This window comes from Ictalurus punctatus, chromosome 2 (assembly GCF_001660625.3).
Source record: "Ictalurus punctatus breed USDA103 chromosome 2, Coco_2.0, whole genome shotgun sequence".
In the NCBI taxonomy this organism is placed as follows: domain Eukaryota; kingdom Metazoa; phylum Chordata; class Actinopteri; order Siluriformes; family Ictaluridae; genus Ictalurus; species Ictalurus punctatus.
The window spans coordinates 37,449,600-37,460,217 of record NC_030417.2 but is presented as its reverse complement, the minus strand read 5'-3'; the positions used below and the strand labels follow the sequence as shown (position 1 = coordinate 37,460,217).

At 39.8% G+C, this 10,618-nt stretch overlaps 1 protein-coding gene and 1 pseudogene across 2 annotated transcripts; one reads left to right on the top strand and one right to left on the bottom strand.

Annotated features, from left to right (window-relative positions):
• Positions 1–163: 163 nt before the first annotated feature.
• cd2bp2 (CD2 (cytoplasmic tail) binding protein 2) lies at positions 164–5,000 on the bottom strand. 2 transcript variants are annotated; one of them, XM_017487096.3, is made up of 7 exons: positions 4,954–5,000; positions 4,374–4,449; positions 3,874–4,006; positions 3,567–3,724; positions 2,896–3,472; positions 2,160–2,245; positions 164–488 (listed from the first exon to the last, which is right to left on the bottom strand). In XM_017487096.3, the coding sequence occupies exons 2-7, from the start codon at positions 4,446–4,448 to the stop codon at positions 378–380; spliced, it is 1,140 nt and encodes a 379-aa protein (XP_017342585.1). In that variant the 5' UTR covers position 4,449; positions 4,954–5,000; the 3' UTR covers positions 164–377. The 2 variants fall into 2 exon arrangements, with proteins under 2 accessions (XP_017342585.1, XP_047017892.1); XM_047161936.2 differs by lacking the exon at positions 4,954–5,000 and adding an exon at positions 4,607–4,644.
• Positions 5,001–7,661: 2,661 nt separating this feature from the next.
• Positions 7,662–10,271, top strand: LOC108275989 (tubulin alpha-1A chain-like; annotated as a pseudogene).
• Positions 10,272–10,618: the final 347 nt, after the last annotated feature.

Here is a 10,618-nt window from a genome sequence, read left to right as displayed (position 1 = left end):
GTTTGATATCCATGAGAGCAGAGTATTTTTGTGAATCTTTTGAACAAAAGATCAAAAGGTTAAACAATAAAGACAATTTTTCACAGCCTTCTTGCTCACACACACACACACACACACACACACATCACACTGTACACTACTATACTATAGATGAGATCATTGATCTGGTAAGCCACCAAAATCTTTATTTTAAAACAAACGTACATGGTATCAAATGGTTTGATGATGGCAAACATTTACTCCAGCTGTTTAATACATGTGGATATCCGAAAGAAAAGAAAAAAATACATAGAACAAATGCAGATAAGGGGAACAAAATCTCACATTAAAAACTCACAGCAAGTGTTGAAAATGAAATAAAGAAGCATGAGGGCGAGTCACGTATAAAGGTCGAAGTCCAGTCTTTTGGAGTTGTAGAACTGCGCCCCCCCCTGGTTGACCCGTCTGCAGTACACGCCATCTTTAAAGTAGCCCTGATCGACCCAGTCCTGGAGAAAAACATGAAAATAAATAATAATGAAGCAGACTTTACATTCATTATCAAAACCCTGAGGAACGTGTGACCTAAAATAAATGACGGCCCATAAATAAATGCCTGCGCGAGGTATCTTCTGGGTGTTTACTGCTACTGTGTTTACTAATTTACTGCAGACAGAAACCAGAAATCAGACGAAAAAAAAACAGTAGTGTGTGAAGTATTACTCCTGAACATCTTTTACACTAATAAATCCTCTACACTGACACTTAACCATCATCCCATTTTTACCATGTTGTTTATATTTATGTCATTTACACAACAAGCCTACCACTTTGAAAGTGCAAACTATTTTTAATTGTGACACAAACAATAATTAAGACGAAAAAACACAACAGAAATCTTGTGTGCGCGAGATTAGTGCCGTCCGTCTTTCCTTCAACCCTGACCAGTTTTCCAGTCCCCGCCGATGAAAAGCATCCCCACAGCATGATGCTGCCACCACCATGCTTCACTGTGTCACATAGTGTGTCACATAGAGTTTCTCGTGATGGCCAAACAGTTCAATTTTACTCTCATCTGACCAAAGAACATTCTTCCAAGTGTTTGAGAAAATGCGTTTTTCTTATTTATTTATTTATTTATATTACGCGATGGGGTTTTTTCTGGCCACTCTTCCATAAAGTGCATGGCTTAAAGTGGTCCTACGCACAGATACTCCCATCTCTGCAGGTACGTTGGTGTCTTTGCTGAAGATCTGATTAATGCCCTCCTTACCTGGTCTGAGAGCTTTGGTGTGTGGCCTTCTCTCATCAGGTTTGTAGTGGTGCCATTTTCTTTCCATTTTGTTATAATGGATTTAACGGTGCTCTGTGGGATGTTCAAAGTTTGGGATTTTATATATTTATTTATTTTCTAACCCAACCCTGATCTATACTTATCCTAAACTTTGTCTCAAACTTGATTGGAGAGCTCCTTGGTCTTCGTGTTGCTTGCTTAGTGGCGTTTCAGACTCAGGGGCCTTTCAGAACAGGTGTATTCCTACCGAAATCATGAGACAGATCACGTGACACTTTGATTGGACCTCACTTAAATCAACTAATTATGTGACTTCTGAAATTAACTGATTGGACCAGATTTTATTTAGGGGTTTCATAGCAAAAGGGGTGAATACATGTGCACACTCAACTTTTCAGTTATTTATTTATTTTAAACAAAAGGTATTTATTTTTTTCCCATTCCACTTCAACAATTTGGACGATTTTGTTGTTAGGTCCATTACATAAAATCGTTTTATTTCTTATTTCCAGGTTGAAACAGGAAAAACACCAGATGGGGGTGGGGGGGTGGGGGTGTTCCTGACATTAGGAAGAAAAATAAAAGCTTTGAACTTCCTTTCTTTACACGCATTCACTGAGGGTGTGTATATGCCAGGATAGGATAAATCCACGGTTATACCTCCAGTTTTACCTCAATTTCTGTGCATCAAAGAGTAAATTAAGGCGAGATCGCAGGTAGGAACTACAGTTGTGAGCGGGGAACTGAAGAAACGCCATGACCACATGAGCCACAGGATCGTCCCGAGGAATCATTCGAGCTATTCGTTTAGATTTGCCGCTTTACCTCATCGTGCGAAGGCCGCGAGTCTACACAAATAAAGTAGACATGACCTGAAGGTTCTCACCTGCATCTGCTGGCTGCTGAAGGGTCCATAGAGTTCGGAGTTCTCCTTGTTTTCCCATTTGTACTCCCACATCACCTCGTCAGTGACTGCAGGAGAAACAAAACCCAAAAACCACCACAAGTTAAAAGACTCGCACCGTGACGTAGAACGTCCGTGAAGGACCGCTCTCCTCTGACAACACTGCGGGAGATGGGGGGAAAAAGGGAAAGAATGAAAATTTAGTCCCAGCCGTGAGACCGTCATGGTTTAAGCTGAGAACGAGAACGAACGGAGGAACGAGGAGGCGTGTCTTGTGAATACCACACTCTCAAATAATTAAGACGTGGTTTTAATTAAAGTGTTTTAATACTGTTAATCGGAATAAGTGACGTGTTTTCATTTTAAATACCGGGTTACTCAAGGTAACTTATTCTACACGTTACATCTTTTATTTGTCTTCTTTCCTTCGACTAAAACGCACGTTTACGCTACTTTGTCACTGTTTTTAGCCGTGTCGCAGAAATCGCAGTTCCGAGCGCAAACTTACCGAAAAACAGATGTCCGTCTGTCTTTCTGACGCTTTCTAGTGCGAACGTAGGACGAGACGCGAAATTGAGTCAACTACCACCAAGGTTAGATAAATAAAGGCGAGTATAAAACATTACGATATGCGATAAATCTGTGGCCATTCTGCTTGTTTGACCAATCAGTGATCTGCAAGTTACAGCCCCACCCACACGACACGCCCCATTTTTACCTAAACCACTATCCTCTTCCTCATCCGTCTTCTCCTCTGTCTTCTGGCCGTGCCGCTCGTCAAACTGATCGGCGAACATGTCGAGCTCGTCCTCCTCCTCCTCTTTTCCGGCTGCGCCTCTCTGCTGCTTCCCTTTCAGTCTGTACGCCAGTTTCTCGTACGTCCGCTGATAAATCTCGTATTCCCCGAGCACCACCAGTCTGTCAGCCAGCGCCGTGAGCCTGTCCAGCTTCTCCGTGTCTCTGATCGATGCCTCGTCTTTCTCCTCCTCCCCTCCGTCCCGGGCTCGTCCCTTTCTCTTCCGTCCTCCCAGTCCTCCGAGTCGGCGGAGCGCAGCCGAGACGGTCTCTCCGGGCTGCAGCAGGTTCACCACGGCCTCGGTGAGCTGATACGGCGTGTACGAGGCCAGCGGGTCTTCCTGAGCCTCGCTCTCCTCCTCTTCCTCGTCTTCGTCCTCGTCCTGCTTCTCCTCCCGTTGTCTCTCCTCCTCAGCCTCGTCCTCGTCTCCGACTCGGCGACGACGCTTAGCCGAGAGGCCCTTCTTTTTCTTTTTCACCGGCTGCTCTTTGATTTTTACCTGCGCAAAAAAAAAAAAAGAACAGCGCTTAGGATTTCGTAAGCGTTATAGTAAACAGGTTAAATAAATCGCCATGGCGACGGTCAAGTCGTACCCAGTCGATGTTGTCCAGCCAGTTGTCTCTGATGTCTTTCTCTTTGTTGATGAAGTAGTTTCCCTCCGAGTCGAAGTGGCCCTCCTCCATTTCCTCTTTCAGGTTGAAGGGAGTGATGGGAACTCCTTCGTCACAGTCAATCGTGGCCGTTTCCTGACCTTCACACACACGCACACACACTTATCAACAAACATACGCAGTCCTACAAGACATTATTCTATTTGTCATGTTTAACTAATTAGTGGACAGGCCACGCCCACCAACCTCGTTGACGAAACACGCTTTAAAGGCGCATAAACAAACACACCTTCGATATCGTCGCTGGCCAGGATGTTGTACTTGCTGTTCTTCTCTCCATCCTCTCCCTCGTCTTCCTCATCACTGTCCAGAGAGTGTTTCTCCTTAAACCTCGAGCCGGGCCCACTCACCTCATCGTACGTCTGAGGACAGACAACAGAGCGCGGAGGGAATTTTAAAAACCAACGTGTTACTCAAGAAAATCGGAATTCGGGGAAATTCAACATCTTAATCCTGGGGTATTTCCTAACAAAGCTGCAAGCTGACTCTTGCTGATTTCTCACTATAAGGACACTCGCTGGTTCATGTTAACAGCTTGACGATCAAAATTAAGCCACGCCTCCTACCTAGTGCATGAGGTCGTCACGTGACTCGGACCTGAACTCTAACATACTGCAAGTTGCTGTTGTCATTTGCATGATGCACTTCTGTTAGCCTTGAAAAGAGAATTGACTTCTGTGTAACACACACACACACACACACACACACACACACACACACACACATTACCTTCTTTGTCGGTACCTCGTCATCCAGACTAATCTCATCATCACCATCTTGAAAAGTGACTTTCCTTTTGGACATTCTAAAAGAGTATTAAAAACATAACGTCAGGTTTGATCCATACGTAGTAATTAATAAATAGCAGCGTATCTTTATACAGGCATATTAAATCACATCTATGCAGCTAAATTATAAAACTTGTAAAAATAAATAAATAGATAAAAAAAACCCCTGCGCACGTTTTTTACTTCCACCTGAAATACGTCAAATATCCCTTCCTGTACTATTCTTTACTACGAGTTCACCGTCCAATCAAAAATCATCTCAAGGATTCCCAGCCAATCCTAACACAGCAGGCGCGATACTTTCAGCCAATCACCGCGTAGGAGGCGGGATTTAACAAAAACGCGTAGGAAAACAAAACGACGCAACACGAACGGATTAGCAAACTAGCTAGCTAGCTAGCGCGTTAATTTCTCTAAAAGCAGTTTTATCCACAACTAGATGACCGAACGGGCTGCTTTGTATTTTGAACAATAAAATAATTATAAGAGAAATTGTGCAATGCAGAATTATCTGTGCATACCTGGATATTTTTGGTTGCTATTCCCTCTGCGCCATTCAACCAACAACCGGAAATGACGTATTACACAACTCTTTTTCGCATCATGATGCATGAGTTTGTCACTTGTAGCCACTTGTTTAGCGTTAGCGCCCTCTACAGTGCTGGCAACTGTTCATTGTACACGATAATCAAAATTATTATTTTGTTATTTTAAAAAAAATTTTATTTACGAGTACGAGTTAATGAAGCTAAATGGAGTAATGGAAGCGAATGGCGACCAATTAGCCTCATGCAAACTGAATGCTGAAACGGTTCACTCTGTAATTATCTTTAAAAAAAAACAAACAAAAAAACAACTGTCTGACTTTAGCAGTTTACTAAGGCAAAAGAAGTCAATTTCTACATATTTCTTTTAAACTGATTTAAATTGGATCGATATTTATGTATGCCTTAAAACATAATACATTTACGTGTGTCTTTAATGTGAGAACATAAACAAATGTACAAAATTGTAAGGGGGGGGGGGGGGGGGGGCAAAAACATTCACAGACGAAAATGGATGAAAGCACTTCCAATAATAATCACCTTTAAAACTAATTACTGTACATTAATTTGTTAATAATAATAATAATAATAATAATAATAATAATAATAATAATAATAATGCACCTTTTGGAAAAATATTAGGCTTCAGATAAATAAATGAATATTTACATTTATTTAAATAAATAAATATTTCAATTAAATATAAAAAAAAAAACCCAAATGAATGAACAGATTGATTGTTTAATTAATTGAGTAGTTCATTTGTTGATTTATTAAAATAGCTTCATTTTCTTACCGTTTTTATTTTCTTATCAAATTTCTCAGCGATCTTATCGAGGAGAAGAGATGTCTTCGCAGCTTTCTTACTGCAGCCTTACACAAGTCTACTGTCAATAATCTAAGATTAGGTTTGGAGGAGCTTATTCTTGCTTTGTGTAAATGAAACTTCCCCAACAGAATCATCTAGGAGTGAAAGGCGTATAACCAACAACCCCATTAACTCATCAATAACAAGAGATTTATGGGAAGATGGGGGGGGGGGGGGGGGGGGGTATCATACATACATATGGTATACATACAGTTAATCTGCAGTTGTTGCATTTTATACCGAGAAGGTCTTTTTTGAGTTTTGGGATTTTTCTGGAATTGATAAATATCTGCATTAAGGTGAAGTAATTTAGGAGCTTTTACTATTAGAAACAATATTATAATCGTTTGGACGTATACGCCGTCCCAGGATACTATAGTATATAACCAGACCAACCGGGAAAATACCATAGCAACCACCACTTAGCAATACCCTAGCAACCACCTGGAATATTTGATCATTTGATCATTCTTTGGTGTGGAGGTTTTAAAATTGTAATAATTCAATCCTTACAGTTTTCTAAAACACAACCGAAGTTAACGATAGATAATTCTTGCCTATTTTCTCTCCCGGTATAAAAGATAAAGTTGCAAGTTTTCCATCCTGGGAATTCTTTAGAGCAGAGAAAGGCTGTTTATAGCTGCTGTAATGTATGAGATAGCAGAAAAATTGGACGTTACTCACTCTTCCTTGAGATCTACCTTCCTGCAGATTTCATCTACTTGAGTGTGTGTGTGTGTGTGTGTGTGCGTGCGCATTATGCTTTGCATTATAGATCCTTCCATATATAATGGATATATAACAACACACATTTATCCACCACATCTTGGAGAATTTTCTAAGGAGTGGTCTTCCTAATCAATGGTGTCTTATATTCACAAATTATGGTCACAATTAGAGGTCAGATGTCAAGTATTTGACAAATACTCAACTTATTAGGCTGACTAGTTTTTAGTAGTCCATGACAAGAGGTACAAGTAAAATAATCTTTTTTTAAAATAACCATCATCACATATGCACTGGCCTGTTTTTCTGGCATACTGTACATAAAACAGACGCTTCTGTAACACAACATTAGAAAATATACTTTAACTAAAGAGAAGAACAAAAGGCACCAGATGGAAGATGAGAGTTAAATTATTATTATTATTATTATTAATAACTAAATAATAGAGTAGAAAAGTGGGGAACGAGTCAATATTACAGCCTTTTACACCTAATTGTCTCAGCTGATCTACTTCGAATTCAATACCGGAACATTCATGTGATATGATCATGAATCTGATGAAAACAAAAAATACGAGTCTATCAGCATATTAAGTAGTGCAGGGGTTCCCAAACTTTTCCAGGGCAAGGCCCCCCCAGATGGCATTAACATTTGACCGAGGGCACCTTTTACAAGATGTCTTTAAAACACATTAAAAATACAGACTTATGAATATATCCCCCCTTTTTTTACGGTGATGTTTTGTCTGTTTCGCAATTAGAAAGTTAGGTATAGCAAATGTGATTATATATATATATATATATATATATATATATATATATATATATATATATATATATATATATATATATATATATATATATATAAACAAATCATGTATTTATTTAGTTATTTTTAACACCAAATTTTTGAGGCCCCCCGGGCGCCCCCTAGTGGCCCCCACTTTGAAAACCACTGAAGTAGTAAGTACATAGAAACATATAATAAAACGGCTGTATCGGTGTTTGAGATGGTAACTGTGTAAGGCTGTGGGCGGAATCTTTTCCTCGCGGTCCATTTTCATCCAATAGTAAGCAGCCATCGTTTCCAGTGCGACCAATAGGAATGCAGGAGACGCTGTCGCCAAGGCAACGCGTCAATAAACTGGGAGGCTCGCGCAGTCAGAAGTCATACTTCGACCCGTTAGCTTTCTCCGCGGAGACTTTATCAAACCCGGTAGGAACAATGGTGAGCACTTTCCCCCCTGTTTTATATGAAATACAAATATAAAATGTTATTACATAACCTATTTTTAGAATTATTTTTCGTAGGTCATATATATATATATATATATATATATATATATATATATATATATATATATATATATATATATATATATATATATATATATATATATATATATATATATATATATAATATATAATATATAATATATATAATATATATAATATATATATATATATATATATATATATATATAATATATATATATATATATATATATATATATATATATATATATATATATAATATATAATATATAATATATATAATATATATATATATATATATATATATATATATATATATATATATATATATATAAAATATATAATATATAATATATATATATATATATATATATATATATATATATATATATATATATATATATATATATATATATATATATATATATATATATATATAATATAATATACTGGAGCGACTACAGCAGACATTAACCCCTTAGCAATAGATGCACTGGTCATATTGACTTTAGGCAGATGAGACAGAAAATAATATCTGAAACGAACAAACTTCCTTTTATTCTTAGGTCAAATGATCCGTATCTGGAGAAAATCTTCGCTATCTGCACATAGGAATTATTCATTTTGTTCATTCATATTCAGTAGCACTCTGTCCTGGTCAAGGGTGAGGTGGATCTGACTGGGACACCAGTCCATCGCAGGGTATATTCAGGATCACTGTGTAATTCAGAAATGCTCCTTTTTCTTAACTGTGTCCTGTCCTACCACAGCGTGAGTGCGTCTCTATCCACGTTGGTCAGGCTGGTGTCCAGATTGGCAATGCGTGCTGGGAACTCTACTGTCTTGAACATGGCATCCAGCCGAACGGACAGATGCCCAGCGACAAGACCATTGGAGGTGGAGATGATTCCTTCAACACCTTCTTCAGTGAGACTGGGGCTGGAAAGCATGTCCCCAGGGCTGTTTTTGTGGATCTGGAGCCCACGGTCATAGGTAAGATTGAGATGCATGACTTTGCCTGTTAATGAAATAAAGCTAATGCGTCTGTGGTGGTCTGGGTCATAATCTAATTTATATGGACTTTTCCTTCAGATGAGGTCCGCACTGGAACATACCGCCAGCTGTTCCACCCTGAGCAGCTCATCACAGGAAAAGAGGATGCTGCCAATAACTACGCTCGCGGTCACTACACCATTGGCAAGGAAATTATCGATCTGGTGTTGGACAGGATCCGCAAACTGGTGAGTATCAGCAAACCGTCTACTGATAATTACAAATATAACATCATAATATGATCAATGTATTATATGATTCTCTGTATAGGCTGACCAGTGCACAGGTCTCCAGGGTTTCCTGGTGTTCCACAGCTACGGAGGTGGAACCGGTTCTGGTTTCACCTCCCTGCTGATGGAACGCCTGTCTCTTGACTATGGTAAGAAGTCCAAGCTGGAGTTCTCCATCTATCCAGCTCCCCAGGTGTCTACTGCTGTGGTGGAGCCCTACAACTCCATCCTGACCACCCACAGCACCCTAGAGCACTCCGACTGTGCTTTCATGGTGGACAACGAAGCCATCTATGACATTTGCCGTAGAAACCTCGATATCGAGCGCCCTACATACACTAACCCGAATAGGCTGATTGGTCAGATCGTGTCCTCCATCACGGCCTCTCTCCGTTTCGATGGCGCCCTCAAATGTCGACCTTACTGAATTCCAGACCAACTTGGTGCCCTACCCTCGTATTCATTTCCCACTGGCCACCTATGCTCCAGTGATCTCTGCAGAGAAAGCTTACCATGAGCAGCTCTCTGTGGCTGAAATCACAAATGCCTGCTTTGAGCCGGCCAATCAGATGGTGAAATGTGACCCACGTCACGGTAAGTACATGGCCTGCTGCCTGCTGTACCGTGGTGATGTGGTGCCTAAAGATGTGAACGCTGCTATCGCCACCATCAAGACCAAGCGCACCATCCAGTTTGTGGACTGGTGTCCCACTGGGTTCAAGGTGGGCATCAACTACCAGCCTCCCACTGTGGTTCCAGGGGGAGACCTGGCCAAGGTGCAGAGGGCCGTGTGCATACTGAGCAACACCACAGCTGTCGCTGAGGCCTGGGCTCGTCTCGATCACAAGTTCGATCTGATGTACGCCAAGCGTGCCTTTGTGCACTGGTATGTTGGTGAGGGTATGGAAGGGGGCGAGTTCTCTGAGGCCAGAGAGGACATGGCTGCCCTGGAGAAGGATTATGAAGAAGTTGGTGTTGACTCCATTGATGGTGAAGGAGAAGAAGAAGGAGAGGAGTATTAAAATACGGGAATGGAAGCTATTATCTGGTGTAAGATGAAATGAACCTTTTACGACAAACAAAATAACACTGTGTGCAAAAACATAAAAGAAATAAAGCTCCTTTCAAGTTCCCACATTTGGTTGTTTTTTAATTGTATTAAATTGGAAAAAAATTATAAATAATAATAATAAAAAAAAATACATATTTTCTAACGCAAAACACAGCAAAAAGATACTTTACACATTACTGAAAAAAATGTCTGAAGCTAACCAGCCAGGCTTTACAACAAACATGATTATATTATGGAAATAATTTGATATAAGTAAAAGGCTCGTGCTGATATACCGCATGTCTCACAAATCCTTGATTATTTCAAACACAAATGGTGGTTTTTCTAGTCAATTGGGTAAAAGACTTCACAGTAACAGGATTGATTTGAAGATCGTTTTTACTCAGATATCGCATGCGTAATAGGAAGGAATCGAGC